Here is a 20,721-nt window from a genome sequence, read left to right as displayed (position 1 = left end):
TTAGATAAATTTGATTTTAGCACAACTTAAAATTTATGTCAGGAGACACCAAGAAAGTATAAGAACTGGGCATCAGTGGATCATACCTATAATCTTAGCTACTTAGGAGGTTGTGAATGGGGGAATCATGGTTAGACCAGCTCAGACAAATAGTTTTCAAGACCCCATCTCCAAAATAATCAGAGGAAAAATAGTGGCTCAAGCAGTAGAGAGCCTGCTTTGCCAGTGAGAAGCCCTGAGTTCAAACACCAGTCCCACCAGTAAATAAATAAACAACAGAATGTGTAAGGAAGCCCATATAATGATAATAAATTGCAAATCAACTATCGTGAGAGTTTTTTTAATGGACAAAGGATTTGAGTAGATTTCTTCTAGAAGATAGACAGAGGACCATTAGTACATAAGAGAATGCTCAATATCATTAATTATCCAGAAAATGGAAATACTGATCAAAATTATCACTTCACCCTTCTCACCCCCAGGATAGCTAAAATAAAAAAGGATAAAACAGTCAGTGGGTTATAAAATGGTTCAACAATTTTGGAAAACAGTTTTTAATTCCTCAAAATGTTAAATGTAGAATCATCACAGCTTAGTAGTTCCACACCTAGCTGCATACATGTACAAGAGATATGAAAACATGTCTTCACAAAATACAGTACACAGTGTTCATAACAGCATTATTCATAGTAGTCAAAAAGTAGAAACACCTCATATCCATATATGTCCTATCAACTGATAAATGAATAAACAAAATGTTAAGATCCAAACAATGGAAATATTATTTGATCATAAATAGGGATAACTACAACGTGTGTGAACTTTAAAAACATTATTAGTGATAGAGTCCAGTCAGAAAAAGACTGTATTTTGTATGATTACAGTTGAATAAATGACCAGAAATGGCAACTCATTGGCCAGATATGGTCCATAGAGACAGGAAGTAGATTAGTGGTTGCCTAGACCAGGGAAAAGAGGAGAAATTGGAAGTGACTGTTAATAGGGACTGACCGTGGTTGTTTTTGAGGTGATGAAAATGTAAAACTGTGATAGTTGCATAAGTCTGCGGATATACGAAAAAACATTGAATTGTGCACTTAATTTTTTTGTGATGCTGGGGATGGAGTCGTATCTTTCATATTACACTTGTGACTTATTATTCTTCTAAATGTACAAATGGATTTTGCTTAGAGTTACTTTTCTAATTTGTTCTTCTCTATGAGTCAGAACTTTCCTAGAGCTTTTATTGGGCTCCTAAATTGTTTTTGTATTCTTTTGGACAGTTCTGCCTTTGTAATATTTTCTGTACATTAAACCTGCTAATTTTTTCCCCCGAGTCAAAAGATGTTAGAGTCTTGTTTTCTGTTTTTCTTCCTTTTTCACAAGATTATATGTGTAATGATCTGTTATGAATAAGTTTGTTTTTCTAAAAATAGGTTGTAGAGTTTAGTGATAGGGGATGGGAGTGTCCACTGAAAGCTACATAGAAAATTATACTGTTCTTTTTCTTTGCTTATTTACTTTAAAAGATAAAGTATGAATTTACCTTTTATAAAATTTTGAACAGGGGAGTAAAATATTTTTAATAAATACCAAACAATTCACCTGATAGTTTCATATGAAAAGATGTTGAAAAAGAAGGATTAGAAGGAAAGGGAAGACTGAGGAGAGAGTAGGACACTCATAGAGAGAGTCCATAGAGTAAAGTGAGATCTGGCAGCAAGATAAAGGGTATGAAGTAAGCAGTGTGCCTTTCCCAGCTCACCCTAATCCCAAAACACCTTTGAGTGATACCTTCCAATCTGACCTGTTTTACTTCCTCTCTTCTGCACCCCTCCCCTACAGATTCGTGTTATATTTATAGGACTCCTCTTTCAAGCAATGCTGCCTACATCTCTGTTTCTTGATTCATGTTTTATCTGCCCTGCCTCAGTTCTTTGCTTAGCCCCCTTTTCTCTCTCAGTTCTCTGTTTTTGAGACATGGGCTTTAAATTCGTGATCCTCCTGCTTCAGTGTCACCAGTGCTGGGATTACAATTGTGTGCCGCCATGACCAACTCTCACTCAGCTTTCTGTACATTTCCTACTCCCATTTTCCTTTTCCTAATTTCTTATAGCTAGTGTTAATCTCATGCTTTTCTTTTTTTCTTTCAGTGCTAGGGATTGAACCCCATTTCATGCATGCTGGACAAGTCCTCTTATCATTGAACCACACAGCCCAACCCAGTACTATGCTTCTTAAAGTCTTTTTCTGCTTTTTTCTCAAACAGTCCTCTTAAATCTTGTCTTTCCTGTTCTGCCCTGCCTGAACTTCATTCTGAGGTGCCAGTTTCCAATTCCAGTGTCGTCTTCTGTATCATTCCAAGTGGTTTTTTTTTTACATTAAATGTACTTTATTTAAACCAGTAGAGCTTACAAACTAACCAAAATACATTTTACAGATTTTAAAAGTTACAACATTCTTAACTGATTTGTTAGAACTTTCAGACTAACCCCATTACTTTCCAAATGTTTTTTCCAAGTTTGAGTGAATGATTTTATATCTATGATTTTTCCCTTCTTAATCTTAGACAGTGATTTAACAAAGAAGGCTAAATGTTCAAAACTTAATTAAATGACAATTACCCTCTTGCATTTGATTCTAGACAATTTTTCTATAATGCTTAGGCTTGTCAGTTAATTGTGTTTCTTGAAAAATGTTATGAGGTATTAAACATAGAATCCTTCCCCAACGCATTAATAATGCAGGTACTTACTCATATCAACAGTTCTATAAGGACAACTAGGAAACAGATGTCATCAAATCCCTACAGTGGTTCTTTCTTTCTGGGTATTTTCATGTCCAGGTCTTAACCTTTGGCTACATGCCTAGTGTCTGTTAACCCTCTGGAAGAACTTACTTTGTAGGATGAAGCTACCTATGTCCTACTGAAGTGCTTTCAGATATGTAAACATTTATATTTGTTCAATTATTGGGGGTTGGAGGTGAGGGTAATGCTTGGAAATGCCATTGTTAGGAATCCCTAAGTGGTTTTCAACTAAAATATTTTTTAGTTTTTACTGAAATTAGTTAATGACATTTTGAAAAGTGTCTGTATCCTCAGATTATAAGGAAGATCAAGGCTTAAATAAGGTTTTAGGAAATAAAATTGTGATAGAAACATAGAGTAAGTCAGAGAAAAATACTTGGCAATTGAAGACATTATGACATTGTTCCTCCTCCCTTCCCCAATTCTCTTAAGACATGAATTTAAAAATAAATCATAACATGGTACATTGGAAAGTAAAAAAAAAAAAAGCAAACTACAAAAAGCACTGTTAGCATGATCCCATTTCATTCTAAAGAAAATTTATATATGAATATAAGTGACACAATAAAATAAATTCTCTGGATAGTGGGAGTGTGTGTTGTGTTTGTTTCTATTTATGTTTCCTAATTTCTTTCTATAATGAGTATATATTACTTTTGTAATAAAGTGTTTTTCACTTTAAAAAAAAAAGTGATAGCAGAAGGGTAGAAAGAGTAATTATTCTGAATATCAAATTAGTAGTGCCAGTGGAATTGGTGTTTGAAAATAGTCAGGTTAATAGGGAAAGTATCAGTTTAATCAGATTACTAGTCAGGTTAGCATTACTTTATTTTGTAGTATTTCACATTTCATTGTTTTTGTGTTTGCCTTAAATTTCCATAGCGTGACTTTTATGTGCTTTTAAAAGATGTCTTGGTGGGCTGAGGGTATAGCTCGAGTGGTAGAGTACTTTGCTTGCCTAGCATGTGCAAACAAGGCCCTTGCTTTAATCCCCAGTATTGGGGGGTGGGGGAAGGATGTCTTGGTAACTGAGTGGATTTATAATAAGGTCAGAACTAGAAAATTTTTCTGGGTTTGGATTAATAATTTTATGGTAAAACTGTTTGGTATGAATGTTGTCTTTTTTACCAACGTATCTGCAAGTATGTAGAATTCAGCCTGGATTTGACTTTTTTTTTTTTTTTTCTCAACTAGAGAGATGGGTTCTGTGTCTTCTTTCAGTAAACAAATTTATTACAGAAGAGAATTGTATAGAAAACTAACTGAATCCCTAGAATTGTTTTTTCTTCATCTTTTCTCTGTGTGGGTGGGTACTGGAGATTGAACTCAGGACCTTTATCTTGATCTTGATCTTGATGACCATATGCTCTACCACTGAGCTGTCTCCAATCCCTAGGTTTTTTCTTTTTTCTTTTTTGGCTGTATTGGGGTTTGAACTCCGGGCCTCACAATTGCTAGGCAAGTGCTTTACTGTTTGAGCCATTCTGTCAGCCCCCTAGAATTGATTTTTCTAAACAAGATGTGAAGGAAATTGTTTCTGTTCATTTCAATGTAAAGATAAACCATTTATTCTTTATTTCCAGATTAGAAATGATATTTGCCAAATTTGATGAAGTACAAAATTCGGGCAACATGATTTTGAGTGTCTGCAAAGGTAAGAAAAATTAAGTTATTCCAGCTCTCAAACATTTCTAAGATTATTTAACAAATTTTAGACACTAAAATGTGTTTGCAAGCCAAGTATTACATCATTAATTCGGAAGAGTTAATTTTCTAACTTGAAAACTTAGCTAGGGTATAATAACAGAATTTTGCATCCTGCTAAGCATTGCCTATCTTCAGACTCTTTTTGAAGTAAGTGAAAATTTAATAATGGGTCTGTAGTGTAAAATGATACCCTTCCTTTGCCTTATATTTTTCTTTTGTCTTCTGGGTCAAAGGTGTGGTGTCCCTCTTGCCCTCCTCATTCTATAAACGCATAAAATGTGTTTTTATTTTACTTAGTTGTAATTATTTTACTTAGTTGTTTTTAGTAGAAATTGTGGGGTTGATGGACTCTTATTACACCTGTGTGTAGACTCTCAGTGATGATACTGGTGAAGAAACACACAGTAATTTCACTCGAATAATCATCTTTGACTTCTTATGTAGAATGAGACCAAGTTGGATTCAAGGAGGTTTTGAGCTAGCATTCACATTCACAAATAAATTGGCATTTATTTGATTTTGTGGTTCCTCTTTTTTTGTAATGTTGATAAATTGGGTAGCATTTACCTAGACTGTCTTTAAATATTAATTAGCCATATGAAGAATATATCCTGTTTCCAGAGATAATATAAATGATTTTTCCATGGAGGAAAGTAGCTTCATATTAGCAAGTATGTGTTTAGTTTGGTTATGTAAATGATGTTAGAGGAAAAAAAATGGTGTATGAGTTTATAGTCAAGCAATAGGAAAACTAGTTTAAAATATGATTTAAGCTTTTTTCTGTATGTCAAACCAAAGCTTAGCTTTGTTGTGTTTCAGAAAGTCAGGTAGAATGAGAATTTGGTGTTACAAAATTGTGTCTACCTTAATCTAAACTTACCTGGCACTCTGACTGCCAGTTATTTCTCACTTCTCTGAATAGAAAGTATTTAAGTACCTTGCTCTAATTTTTCTAGCAGTTACCTCTGCTCATGTCTATAGAAATAACCAAGCATCAGGAAGAGGGAGAGCTGTTAAAATGTTTTAAACTGAGTCTTGGTTTCTATAACATTCTTGTTTGCATATTCCAGACTGTAGGCAAAATGTATACTACACATTATAAAATTAAAGGATTCTTTCTTTGGATATGACTTACCTTGAAAGCACTGTTATTCTTACATTTAATGAAGTTATTCCTATTGCATTCAGAATGAAAGCTTTTTGTTTCCTGTTTTTCTTTTTCTCTTGTTTATCTCTCCATTATCAGAGAGGTTTGAGGTCATTTATATTTGTTGGAGGGAACCCAGACACTGTATTGTAGATTATGATCAAGATATTGCAAGTATGGTAAAATCTGAAAGTTAAAGTCTGTGATATCCATACTGGAGGACAGCACAATGTTAAGCTTTTTTTTTTTTTTTTTTGCACTACTAGAGTTTTGAACTCAGGACCTTTGCAACTTACTATGCAAATACCCTGTCACTTGAGTTATACCCCTATCCCTTTTTGCTTTAATTATTGTTCACATAGGGTCTTGTACTTTTACCTGAGGCTGGCCTCAGACCACAGTTCTCTTACCTTCGCCTCCCTGATAGCTAGGATTACAGGTGTGTGTGTGTCACCATTGATGGCTTGTTCTTTGAGATAAGGTTTTGCTGGCATTTTGCCCAGGGTTGGTCTCCAACAGTGATCCTCCTAACTCAGCTCCCCAGGTAGCAGGGATTACATGTGTGTGCCACTGCACTGCACCCCAGCCCCAAGGATTTTTTTTTTTTTTCATTGTTGGGGTCTGAACTCAGGGCTTTGCCCACTGCTTGAGCCTTGCTTCTAGCCCTTACTGCCCTGGTTATTTTGAACACAGAGTCTCGCTTTTTGCCCAAGCCAGCTTGGATGCTATCCTGCTGTTTATGCTTCCCGTCATCACTGGGGTGACAGGTGTGTGCCATATTTCTAGCTTCCCAAGATTTTATATATGTGTGTGTATATATATATATATATATATATATATATATATATATATATATATATAATAATTTTTTGTATATGTGTATATATATATATATATATTTTATATATATATATATAAAATAATTTTTTTTTTCTTTTTTGCAGTACTGGGGTTTGAACTCAGGGCCTACACCTTGAGCCACTCCTCCAGCCCTTTTTTGTGATAGGTTTTTTCAAGATAGGGTCTTGTGAGCTATTTACATGGGGTGGTTTCGAACTGCAATCCTCCTGATCTCTGCCTCCTAAGTAGCTAGGATTATAGGCCTGAGCCACTGGTGCTCGGCCCAAGATATTTTTGATAATATGCTATGCTTGGCCATCCATATGCATGGATCCCACGTCTTCAGATTTTACATTCACAGATTCAGCCAACTGCATATGAAAAGTTTAGCTAGGCCTGCAAGGGTTGCCTCTGTACTCATTGTGTACAGATTTTTTTTCTTGCCATTATTACCTAAACAATGCAGTGTGAGAATTATTTACATGGTGCTTAACATTATTTAGGTATTAATCTAGAGGTGATTTAAAGTATATGGGAGGGTATGCACAGGTCATATCCAAACATTATGCCATTTTATATAAGGGATCAGAGCACCCTCAGATTTTAATGTCTATGAGGGGATTCCTGGAACCAAGCCCTGTGGTTACAGAAGAATGACTATATTATGTGTCATTGAAAAATATCTTAATGAATTAGTTAACAAAGGAGGAAACTAAAAGAAGGAAGCCCATTTGTCATGTTGTCAAGTCTCAGGCCCCAGGCCTTCTCTCCCCTATTTTTAATCCCCCCTCTCTCCTGTACTGATCCAGTCCATCCCAAAGGCTTTAAATAACTGCTTGTTGATGACTCCCAAATGTGTAGTTCTAGCTATCATTCATCTCTCCTTTATGCTTTAGTCTTGATAGCTTGTGGCTTCAATGACATTTCTACTTGGACATCTAATAGGCGTTTCAGATTTCAGGCTTATCGTATCCTGAAATGAAACCCATTTCAGTCAACTGCATCACGAAGCTAGAGTCCTGATTTGACTTCAGTCATTTCTACCTCTGATATAACACCATTGCTCATATTTGCTTATTTTTTTCCCATCTCCAGTGGTAACACCTTACTCCAAGTCTCCTTTAGCTTTTATATGAACTACTGCAGTAGACTTCTATTCCATGTTTGCCTCCAGAAATCCTTTTGTTACCTAGAAGTCAGAGTGAGCTTCTTAAAATGTAAATTAGATCAGGTCATAACAGTAAAAAGATAAAGTTTCTTCCCTTGAAGTTAAAGTTTTTCCTTCCTTGAGGGAGATGGACCATAAACAAGTAAACAGGTGGATATGCAGCATGGTAATAGTGAGTCATAGAGGAGATTAAACTAGTCCTTGTTCAATCAGTTTACTTATTGTTAAAATTCCTGTGCTAAATGGGAGGCCATTAAGTGCATACGTTATTTTCAGTGACATTAATGAGAAAAATAATGGTGTGTTTCATTCTAACCCAGGTAAACATGTATCATTTGGACAGTGAAGACAAAGTTTTATAATTGACAATTGGAAGACAAATAGTTTGTTCACACAGTAATGTAATGAAAGTTAACTCCTTTTTTTATTTCCAAACATTTCCCCCCACACAAAATTTTCACTCCTTTCTTGATTCAGTTTTTTTTTTTTTAATACACTCAAAACTAAAACTATAAATAAAGTTATAGACCAGGAAATCATTTTAGGGGGAACGAAAAGGTCAGCCTGAAACTGTGAAAGTAGTTCCTGCTTACAACAGAATGAAGAGCCATTGAAGACACTACCTTTTCGCTCCCTCTTGTTTGGTGTACTTATACAAAGCCAAGTATTTTGGGTTCATTCAAACATGGCATACATTTCAAATTTGTTCCACATTGATATTCTGTGACCAGAGTCTATTATGCTAAATAAAATTGTTCATTTTTTTTGCCTGAAACCATAAGGCAGCATCACGTGTCATACAGTATAATGATTTAAGAGTGTTTTAGTGAAAAAGTCATTAAAAAATATAGACAAAAAAAACAGGATTTGTTATTAAGGTGATATAACTTTTTTAGAGTCATTACAGCTCAGGTCAGTCATCTGAACTGTAACTAAGTGAAGAAAATGGGGTACTGAGATTATGATTAATTCAGTGATGTCACTGACATATTTGAACTGCTGAGTGAGACTGATCCAATCAATGGAGAAACAGTAGGAAAACACTGGGCAGAGAAACTAGTGACCATAAAAGCCCAGAGGTAGAACAGAGCTTGGTATATTTGAAGAACAGACGCAGGCCAGGGCTTCTTAATGTTCAGTGAGTTTAAGGGTGGCTTTGACATATGATGTAGTTGAAAAAGTGAGCAGAAACCATGACCTGAGGGTCTTGTTAGGCTATGAAGGGCTTTGGATGGACTTCTAGGAATAGGAAGCCCACAGAGAGTTTTAGCTACAGAGGGATATGGAGAGTGAGAATGATATGGTTTAATACTATTTTATTTACATTTATTATTCAGAGAAAGTCTGTTTATTTTTTCTCTTTATTCTACCTCTTCTCCCCTTATACATTTCTTGACATAAAATTTTTATATATCATATTTTTATCTCTGATTTTTGTCATAATTGTCAGGTGTATACTCTTGGGTTAAATCTGACTGAATTCTTTGACTTGATTTTTCTAAAGCACTAGTTCAGCACCCTCAAGAATACTAAGTAAATTATATTATCAGAGATTAAACATATCATTTAATTTAGGAGTAGTGAAAAATGTGCTGCTGCTGTTGTCTTGAGTTTTTCAAGCGTGATTTTCTCATGTTACAAAAGTAAGTTAGGCAGAGTCTGTAAGCACAGTAGAATTAGCTCTACTATTAGAAGGAAACAAATTAAAATTAATCGTACCGTAGCTGAAAGAAGGCAACACTAGCCCAGTAGGAAGGAAAAGACTGAAAGCTAGAGGACCCTGTTATTATGGCAGGGTCTGTTGTCGTCATGGAGTTTTCTAGGCAGTCTCCTACACTCACCAAAATGTAAACACTAACAGTGTTGGTGACTGTGCTTTTCACTGTGAAAAGCACTCTGTGTAATTCTGATTAGTCTAGTGTGTGTAGAGGACCTAACACAGTTTGGCCTATAATCATAGGAAAGAATTTTCCAGCTTTCTGTTTGAAACAATTGCAAGGAAAAGAATTAATTGCTCTTAGAGGCTGGCAATAAAATTAGGCATGAAATGTAGGCATTGAAATTACCACAATATTTAGCTTACATGAATCAATAAGGTAACTTCCAGTCTAGTTTTGTATTTCTTTATAACATACCCACCCGTTGGTAGAAAGTGAATCAGCTCTTTTCTTAGGTTGATTTAAAGACTGGGCCTTCTTAGAGCTGATAATGTGCAGCTTGGCTAGAGGGTGCTCTGTGTCCCTGCAGCTGCGCACTGGCTAGGTTCTATCTCTACCAGAAGCTAGCTTTGTTCCGTGTTGCCCTGCTGTCCACACACAGAGCAGCCTTTGATGGGCTGTCTTTGACGTGATTTGTTTACGGCAGCCAGAAATGCTTCCTGCATAATGAGAACAGTTAATCATGGAAACTGGGCTATTCCTGTTTGTGCACTTCTAGCAGTCTTCTGTTGTAAATTTGAAAAGGTAATGACAAAGGGATGAAAACCTTTTTTTAAAAGGCGCAAATCACTTAATCCATCAGATCATGTGATTGCTACTGAGTACATGGATATCTTTAGGGAAAGAGAAAATGATTGCTGAACACATGCCTTGTGTTTTGATGATTGCATTAAAAGTCCCCCAGTGGGATGGCATTTATTGGCTCCCAGAGCTTTTCTTAGATTAAATTTCAGGCAGTCAGTTCAAGGAGAAACATCACAACCTGTATTGAACAGTATATGTGCAGTAGGAGAATAATCTTGAGCAAGTCCTGCTAGACTCTCCTAAATAAACAAGGGTTTTCAGCAAAGACCCCAGACTTTTATTTTGAAGTGGAGTAGCAGCTGTTGGCTATTGCGGTGCAGAGCTGCAGCACGGCCTGGGTCACAGAGTGCTTTGGTGTCTGCAGGCTGCAGGCCGAGCCCAGTGGCGCAGGCACTGAGCTGCACTCATTTGCTGTGATATTTGACCTCTTGGTTTGAGAGAGCTCCCTGGACCATCTGAATGGCTATGGGAGATGGTGAGTATGATTTATTTTTCTTCTTTTACTATTAGACACTTTGTTTTAAGATGACGATCATTTGGTGTGTAAGAAATAGATTTCTCCCTAAAGAATGAAGGACACTTATGTGTTTGGCTGCATGTACAGTTGCTTGTACATTTATGCATGCATGTTGCTTGTCATTTGGTATCTTTTTCTATTTGATGTGTCTGTATGGGATCTGGCAAACATAAGGTGAAAATTTACCTTGCAACCCATGCAAGCCTTCATCTTTGGTGTTGGGTATAAATGGATATAGGAAGAAATGGGGAATGTATGTAGAAGCTTTGAAGGAGGAACATGGCCTTTGGAGAAATGACAGATTTTGGCAGATGTGTTTAAGTAGCTAGCTTGACATCTTTACTGTTACATTTGATACAAGTTGAATTCTGTGGTAGTTATATATTTAAAGAAGTAAAATGGCTTGCCATGGACACTAATTAATATGTTTGAGATTTGTCCATGTCTCTAGTAAACAGAAATCTAGAAAATATTTAGCCTTTTAAGAATTCTGTATAAGAAATAATTTGATTAAAATTGCTTTTGTCAGTGTTATGCTGGTAAGAATAATTTTAAAAACATATTTCTAAAGTGCTTCACAGTTTTCAAGAGCACTTTCATATAGTTAACGTACATTAACTCCTAAGGTACAAATAACTCTGAACTATACAGAGCATTTTGGTATTTCCATTTCACAGACTGTGAAATTGAGGCTTGCTGAATATGTCCCCAGTCCAAGCATAGAAAGTGAACTAGACCAAATCTAGAGCCTCAAGTGTGCATTTTGTATTGTTTTTCATAACTTGGTACTTGAACCTTTCTCCCCATCATCAAAACTTTTGTTAAGATGCTTTTAGAGATATATTTTACAATCATAACAATATCAGAGATGCATACAATGGGGAATATGTGGTTTTTCAAACGTTTTCCATGTTTGTTTGTTTTTTTAACTAGGTTTTTAAAGAAGACTTGTTCATATTTGAAGGTTTGAACTCCTAACAGTTTTCATGACTATATCATGACCTCTTCTCTCTCAGGAGTTTATCCCCTTGGGGCTGTGTGGAATAGGGTGGAAATTCATGAAAATGATGGTATTGAGAAATAGTCATTTAAACTGCAATATACATCAAGCTGGAAATGTAATAAATTTGGTTTTATACATTGTTTGATTTATTCCAAGAATCTACTTTACTTTTATGTGACCTTATACAAATAAATAAAAATGTAATTTATTAATTTTTAAGGTAAACGACATCAAATTAATTCTCATGTGCTTAAGGGCATTGCCAAGTTTCTTTCCTTGAAAAAACATCACTAATTTGCAGGCAACTCTAAATGTTGCATCTGTACCTGTCCAGATTTTATTTCCTTTCTTAAACATTTATGGTTCATTGGGCATCAACATACATTTACTTAGTTTTTGTTTTTTGAAATAATAAATGTACTCAGTTTAGAAGTGTGTTGATTTTTTTTGAAAAAAAAAATCAAAATAATGCTTTTTTAAGGATTAGAGGGTATCCTTCCAACTAATTCTCTTTTTAAAAATAGAAATACTTTTATCAAATTAAAATAATATGCCTTTGTAAAAATAACAAAATTGAAATAACAAAGACACATATGTAGTAATAGGCTACTTGGGATTTATAGTTCTTTTTGTGTTGTTATTGTACTGGAGTTTGAACTCAGGGTTGTCATGCTTGCTAGGCAGGTGCTCTACCACTTGAGCCGCTCCACCAGCCCTAGGGATTTATAGTTCTTAACAGTTTGATATATACTCCTTTGCATGTTAGTTTCTCTAACATTCAATATACATGTATCACACCAGAATCATGTGAACATATATAGCAAGTGGATTATATCATTACTAACCTATGTTGCTCATCTTTTAATTTTAATTATAAACTTAGTATGTAAACATCATTGCTTTCAAAATTCAAATAATGAAGATACAGCAAAAATTTCTTAGTAACATGCCCCAGCCCGAAGTCTTAAGAACAGGTGGATATTTTGATTAACATGGAGTATCATTTCATGCCTTTTTCTGTACCTTAATATACATATTAAGCAGTAAAATAAATATTTTTTTGTTTTTGTTTTTTGGTTGGGGGATTGGGGATCAAACCCAGAACCCTCATGCATGCTAGGCAAGAGTTCTGCCACTGAGTTGCATACCCAGCCCCCAAATAAATGTTTTTAAAAATTGTTTATTAAATTGATACCATTCTGAATTTATTTTTACCATTCACTCTGTCAACTCAAAATGGCATGAAGATTTATTTCAGTGCCCTTATGTGTTACTCTACCTCATTTGTTTAAACTGTTGCTTAGTAAGGATATATCATAACCATTCATCTTTAATGGAAAGTTTAGATTATTTGTCATGTATAATTTTTTTAAATGGTTCTGAAATAAATACCTTAATTCAAACCATATATATGTGAGCACATAAATATAGTTCTTAAGCTACTCTGGAAGTGGTATTTCTGGATTAGAGTTTTTATTTTAAATTGTGTTAGCTCTAACTAGTTTGCTCCACAAGAAGCTTTAACCATTTACATTCCACTGGTAGTCCTACATTCCTTTCAGTTCTTGTTATTATTAATCTTTTTAAATTTTGCAAATTAAGTGGGTGAAATATTTCAAAATCTTTGCATTCTGATAAGGTTAGTCATCTTCATATGTTTGGTTATTCAAATTTCCTTTTTCTGTGGATTATCATTTGGCATCTTTAGCCCATTTTTTTGGTAGTTTGACTTTTTATTACCTATAGGTATTCTAATTATTAATTTATTATTTATTGAATATGTTCTGTAAGTTAAATTTCATGGTTATAGGAAATAATTCATTAGCAGTTTTATTAGAAAACTCAGATTTGTGAATATAAGGTCACATGAAGAGTTGTTGGTGACTTTGATACTTTTCAATTTAGTTGTCTTCATACCTACCCAAGAGTATAAAACCAAACAGTTAAATAATTGATTGCTGAGTAGCTCTGGACAATCAAACCAGATAGAGTTAAAAATCTGTAGGATTATTATGTGATGCTGAGTCCTGCAATCCGCCCCAGAAGCTGGAGAGAAGAATTTGTCCTTTTGTTGTTGCTGCAGAATGGCTGACAATAAATAAGGTTTTGTTGTAAATAGACTGTTTCTAAATTTTTAACATCTCAACAGTCTATTATTCAAAAAATGAACCTTTAAAAAATATATGCAACTGATGGTATAATGATGACTTTCTAGATCTCAACCTTTTGTGGTCCAAGAAGCCAGAGGATCCCACAAAAGTTTCTGGGACCACTCTAAATTGGTATAAAACTTGGTTTGGGGGGCATGAAACAATAGTAAGAAATTAATGCTGAATAGATCTTTCTTTTTCTGTATTTTTGAATTTTCCTTATGACACATTAGGATTATGTAATTTAAGTCAGAAAAATTACTTTTTGACTTAACTGACGTAAGATAAAACTTTTCTTTTAGGACCAGTGGAAGGAAAAATTAAAACAAGTCTATATGGAGAAAAAGTAAATTACATGGGACAAAAGATTGGATATTACTGAGATTGAGGAAAGTTGATGGTGCACCTAACAGTTCAGGAGTTGGCAGGTTCAAGATCCAAGAAGAAATTGCTTCAGGGAGGATTCAAAGCCAGACAAGACTGAAGTCCCAGTTGAAGCAGTTGGGCAGAAGCTCCCTTTTACTGTACTAATTTCAATTTTCCATTCTATCTAGGTCTTAAAAAAAATGATAGGGCATTAGCAGCAATATGGGCAGTAAGTAGATCACTGTTTTAGCCAGTGACTAAAATAAAGCAGCATTGTATTAGTGCCCTGTTGTACCCATTGAAGGCCTTGGCCAACCATCCTGTGGTTTAGGTCAGTATTAAGGCATCTTGTCACCTGTGTGATATCTTTAAGTGAATAGAAGCCTTTTTGAGACAGTCTCATTTACCCATTGGATGAAAAGTATTGGGCACCAGTAGTATCATATACTCAAACCTGATTTTGCCAAAGAATTGTTCTTCAAGAAATGTTCACATCTTTTCTTTGTAGTTATAGAATGATACAGTAAATGCTCTTAACAGCTGTTAATGATCAGCCTGTAGCTGTTTTAAGGACTTAAATAACTGTAGTGACTAGCTTTTATAAAAGTTTCTAAATCTTACTACCTCATTTTTATTGCTTGGCTTATTATAATGGTTATCATGACATGTATTGTTTAATTTTAATATGAGATAATGTTTAAGTTGTGATTGTCTCTTCATTAAACTATTCAAGGTCTTGAATATATAAAGGACCCCTTTTAAAATGAAGGGTAAAAATCTTCAAATATATTTTTAACTAGTCAATTATATCTGTCTAGACATTTTAAGAGATCTTACCAGATTTCTTGGCTTTTAATAAACTTTGTATGGAATAAACTGTTTTTTGTAAAGAAAATAGCTGATTAAGATTATTGTGTTGATTAGAACGCAGCATTTTTATGTGAATATTAAAAAGCACAGAGTTCTTGGTTTCTAAAAATTTTCTTTTATTTTAAATGGAAGACAGTTAAAATTTTTACTACTTGATTATTTTATTTCTGAAGGGTTATAATTTTCTTATGCTCTGGGAAGTTTTCTCCCATTTTTTTTTTGTTATGTTTGTCACCTTTATTATCTTTAGTCATTCCTCACAGAATTGGTATTAATCAGATGTTGGACCTATTAGATTGGTTCACTGTGTTCTTCATGCTTTCTCTTTTCTCACGTTTTTCATCTTTTTCTTCTATTCTGTATTTTGGAATGTGTCTTGCACTTTGTCATCCAGATCTTCCATTAAACTTTAACTTTGGCAAACAGAAATTTGAGTGTTTCCAAGAACTTTCTTTTTCCTTGTGCATGGACATGCATACTTAACATGTATTGAGCTCCCTAAATTGGGGATGGGAAAGAATTTGATAAAATCATTTCATAGATTTGTTAGTTGTTCCTTGTATTCATTTCTGTACTTTCTGGCTCAGAAACAGTCATTCCTCTGTTGTTCTGCAAGGTAAGATCAGTTCTCTGCTGCTGAAGTCAGCTTCTTAGAATTTTGAGTTGCAACTTGGCTGTGGTATTATTCCTTAATAGCCTTCCATTGTTTTTATTTACATCTTTTAGGAATTTGTTACCATCTTTTAGGTGCTTATTTCATATACTCCAAGGATTGGAGGCATAGCTCAAGTGGTAGATGCCTAGGGTTCATCCCCAGTACAGCAAAGAAATAAAACAAAAACAGCAACAACAACAAAAAAATCCCACTTTCTGTGCCCCACCTCATTTCTTTGCTCTGCCAATGTTGCTTATATCCTTGGGGTTCCATTGTAGGATTTTAAGCAAGGAGTGAAGTAATTCAAATTATTATAATTTTTAGCAAGGAATTTCAAACATATCCCATTACTACCCATCATCCAGTTTGTAGAAGTTATCAGTACATAACAATATTTATCCATTCCTACTTCATTTTTCCTTGGTCTCACTATCCTGCTTGACTGAGTTATGTTTGTATATGTGTACATGTGTTCATACACATACATAATAATACCTTTTAAAAAGATAATCACAATGTTTTTATCACATGTAAAAAACTTCACACCTAGTTTCAATTTTTCACTGCTCAGATTTCCTTAGTTGTTTCATAACTATCTTTGTAGTTGCATTAGGAATCAAGTAAGATTTGCCATTGCTTTTGATTGATACATATCTATTAATCCATAGCAATTACCTCTTTTTCTCTTGGCATTTTTATTTATTGAAGACAAAACATCTGTTAGGTAAAGGATTTCCACATGCTACAATTTGTGGATTGTATCATCATGATGCTATTGTATTTTTGCTTTTTAATGTTTCTCTGTCCCATGTGTTTTCTGAAATTTGAAAATTCTTCTAATGGCTTGATCAAAATGAGGTCTGTTTTGGTGGTTTGTTTTGTTAATATAGATTTTTCATAGGTGGTATTTTGTGTGACATTGTGGATTTCTGTCTGAAGACATACAATGTGTAATTGTCTTTGTGATACTAGTAATGAACAGTAGATTTAGTTGTTATTAACCTAATTCATCCTTTATAAAGCATCCCATCAGCTTTTCATTTATGGTTTCGACAGCCATTAATCCAAATTACTTTTATTAGAAGATCACGTTGTATGTTTTGTGGCTTGGAAGGAGCTCAAGAAAGTATCAAGGAGATTTGTTGTGGACAGAGATGATACTGTTCTGGTCTTAGATTGGAAGTGACAGCAGAGGTAAGACAAGTAGATGGATTTAAGATATAACTTGGAGTAACTGTTGGTAGATGATCTATATGGGGCAGAGGAGAACTTATAGGACTACATTATGAGCTTGAGCAACTGAACTAAATAATGATGTTATGTTGGGATGGGAGAAGACTTAGGGAGATAAGGTTTGGAGAGGGTGTTGCTGACCCCATCTAAACTAAAGATTGCTAGAGATATTAAATTAGAGATGCTTTATCCTTTCTCTAGGGGATGATCTCTAGAAGGCACATGTTAGATATCTAGATCTGGAGGACAGAAATGGTGTAGGCTAGAAGTGAACATCGGAGATTTGTGAGCATATAGATAGTACTTACCATGGAGAATGAATGAAATTGTTAAAAAAGGGATAGTCTGAAAAGAAGGATGTTCAATAGTTAATTGTTGGGTAAAGGAGGAATAGCCATAAGAAACCGAGCTAAAGGGACCTATGAGATCAGAGAAAAGCCAATGGGTGCATCCTGTTGTACAAGAGTCGTGTGGGGGAATATGAACAGTTAAATTTTGTTTTTGAGTTTTCTGAGACAACAATGGTACAATAATTTATAGGGATTATTGTTTCCTAATCTCAGTTGGTAATTTAACTGTTAGATATGATTGTGGTTCATTGCTGGATATGTAAGACTGAAATAGTTTAGCAATCCATGAGAAATCTATTATGCACTGTTTTTATTAGAATAAGGAAGGATACTGCTATAAGTAAAAGGAGGAACTTTGTTATAAGAAACCAGTTAAAATGAAGCAGAGTATATTTTGTGGGTGAAAATCCATAGTATTAAGGGTTTTTATTGAATGAGTTGTATTCACTGAAGAAAATCCATACAAAATGAATTCTGAGATTTGGTGTAAAGTTTTGCCTTGTTCTTTTATTTTGCCATGTATGATAGACCAGTTTCTCATCTTTTATATATGTCTTAGAAGTAAAAGTTTTAGGTGTTGGCATGTATATACCCCAAAAAGTAAAGTAGAAGATTCAAAAAGTCATTTAAATATATGGCCTTTCTTCATGAGAAAAGGAAAAAAAAAAGTGGGGTGGTGGGGGAATACTTGATTAAAGATTCACAGATCCTTATCTTAAACCTTGGGGACCAGTAGTGTTTTGGAAAATCGTCAGGCTTTAAAAGAAAAATAATATGCTCATATTCCATATATTATGTAACAACTCTTACCCTATAATCAAATACCTTAACATTTTTGCAGTTAAACCTGTACAAATTCATGCTGAATGGAATAAAGGCAGTAAGTAGCCTCATGTCATTTACATTATATTTTGCCATAAACTGAGTTCAGGTTAGGTCAGAATTTTCCACCAAATGAGTTAAAAAGACAAAAGTAAAGCTGAGTTTTCACAGCTTTTTGACTTTAGGCATAGAGATACTGGAGTATGGGGTTACAACATCTCAGTGCTTGCTGAGGATGATTTCCAAATGTTACTTGAAGGTGTGACTAAAGGTAGACCTTGATCTTTGTTACTTGGTCTTTTTTCTCCTCTCTTTCTCCTTGTCCCTCCCCTTCTCCCTCTTTCCTTCCCCATTTCCTCTTCTGTTTTCCTCCCTACTTCGTCTTCCTCCTCTGTTTGTGTCTCTTCCTCTTTTCCCTCTCCCTCCCCACCCCCAACAACAGTAGAACAATTCAGTTTTTTATTTTGCTAAATCTTGAGCCTGGTATTTAAGGCTTTACAAGTCCCTGTGTCAACTCTTCTCCAGACCTATTATCCACAAAACTAAACTATTCCTCTTAAAGTTTGGCCGAACCACTACTTAAAAATAACTTTTTTAGTGATGCCATCAAGGTGTTTATTGTTTTCTTAAAAAAAAATCTTTATAATGATTTACTTACAAAATATTTTTAAAATGCCAAAGAAGCCAGGTGCTGGTGGCTCATGACTGTCACCCCAAGCTGTGATAGGGAGGCTGAGATGGGGAGGATCATGGTTCCAGGCCAGTTCAGGCGAAAAAGTTTGCTAGACCCCGTCTAAATGCAAAAAAAAGCTGGGTGCTGTGATGCCTTCCTGTCACCCCTGCTATGGAGGGAAATATAAAATAGGAAAATTGAAGTCCAGGCCAACCTGAGCAAAAGGTGAGACCCTATCTCCAAAATAACCAGAGCTGATACAAGGCCTCAGTATTGGACCCCAACACAGGTGGGAAAGAATCAAAATAACCAAAGCAAAAAGGGTCGGAGACATGGCTCAAGTGGTAGAGCATTTATTTGCCTGTCTAGCACAAAGCTTTGAACTTAGGTTCAAGCCCAGTACCACAAAAAAAAATAAATAAATATGGAAAATACAAACTTATATATCTACCAGATTTGACAGATGCTAATATTTTGTCACAGTTAACTTCAGACTTATTTTGAGAAATAAAACTGTATTGCTATATACTTTGTCTCACTCCCCGTCCTTTCTTCTACTCTTATTTAGATAATAAGGCACAAAGTAGTGGTACATCTTATTTACGAATGCATCTAAATGTAATAAAAATTTAGAAAGAGCTTCTTTTAATTTAGCAATTACAAAAAAGAGTTAACTTGGGCTCAAATGGTAAGAGTGCGTGCCTAGCAAGCATGAAGACCTGAGTCCAAACCCCAGTCCCACCCCAAACCCCCTAAAAAAGAAAAAAATAAATCAATTCAAAATTTGTGAAACTAGATTATACCTTCTCTTCCCCTTAATCTCCTCTTCTCAGTCTTTTCCTCCATGTCCTCCTCTTTGTCCATCTCTTCTCTCTCTTCTACCTCTTCCATTTCTGTGTCTTCCTCCTCTTCTGTTATCTCTTGATTTGTCCTACTTCCCATCTCTTCTTCACCCTTTCTGTCTCCATCATATAGATGATGTAGCTTGCTCACTTTAGTTTTTGGCCCTCTAGTACTGTTTGATATACTTATCTTGTTTAGCTTTTGTACTTGATCATAATACTGTCTTTTTGAAACATTGAAATGAGAGCGGTGCTATCAACAGTCATAATTTATAGTTGCTTTTTGCGTTTGACCCTTCTTGTTTATTCAGTAAATATTAAAGTACCTAATATATAATATATAACATATGTTTTATATATATGTTATATAACACACACTGTGTAATGTTTTCTGATTTATCTTCTTGTTTACTAATGATTCCTTGTGCTATATCTAATCTGGTGTTAGGCCTGCCCACTGAATTTAAATTTCATTTACTATATTTTCACTTGTAGTTCTGTTTGATCATTTTAAAGATCTATCAGTTTAAAATTTTCTGACTCCCAAAATTATTTTCAGGTTTACCTAGTAAGCAAGCATAGTCTGTTTCATAATAGAAACCCAGGATTTTAAGTAGGTCTGTTCCTAATACCCATTTCTTTCTATTTGTCCTTGTTTGTAATGTCTTGTTTCCTCTTGTGCTTGATGACCTTTAGAAAATTGTTTGTGGTAATAACGTGAGTTCAGGGACCATCTTTCATGGGATTTTCCATTTGCTTTGGTTGTTGCTTGGCTGTTCTATGAGTCTGAACCCTCAGACTAAGGGTTCTAGCATCTAGACTGCCCAAATGTTGACTTTCATGAAGTGCTCCATTTGAGTCACTTCCCTTTTGCTGTCTTTTGAAAAGAATGGACTCCAGGAAAATAAGAGCTTGTTTATTTTTTCATTTTAACATTCAGGGTATAATCATTAGGTATACCAACTTTGACTCTACCTCTAATATGGGTTTACATTAATGCTTCTTTTGCCCCACAAAGTCTTCAGAATATAACTTTTAATGTACTCC

At 34.8% G+C, this 20,721-nt stretch overlaps 1 protein-coding gene across 32 annotated transcripts in view; it reads left to right on the top strand.

Annotated features, from left to right (window-relative positions):
• The window catches only part of Clasp2 (cytoplasmic linker associated protein 2), a 206,657-nt gene that overhangs the window by 48,518 nt on the left and 137,418 nt on the right, over positions 1 to 20,721 (top strand). For 31 of the 32 annotated variants that reach the window (XM_074074091.1, XM_074074087.1, XM_074074085.1 and 28 more), the window contains exon 7: positions 4,393 to 4,463. In XM_074074091.1, the coding sequence (XP_073930192.1) occupies positions 4,393 to 4,463 (71 nt within the window). Of the gene's footprint in view, positions 1 to 4,392; positions 4,464 to 10,181; positions 10,669 to 20,721 lie in introns of those variants that run through there. The other variant, XM_074074113.1, reaches the window with a different exon arrangement.

The sequence above is a fragment of the Castor canadensis genome, chromosome 5, assembly GCF_047511655.1.
Source record: "Castor canadensis chromosome 5, mCasCan1.hap1v2, whole genome shotgun sequence".
In the NCBI taxonomy this organism is placed as follows: Eukaryota; Metazoa; Chordata; class Mammalia; order Rodentia; family Castoridae; genus Castor; species Castor canadensis.
This window is presented reverse-complemented; position numbering and strand designations above follow the sequence as displayed.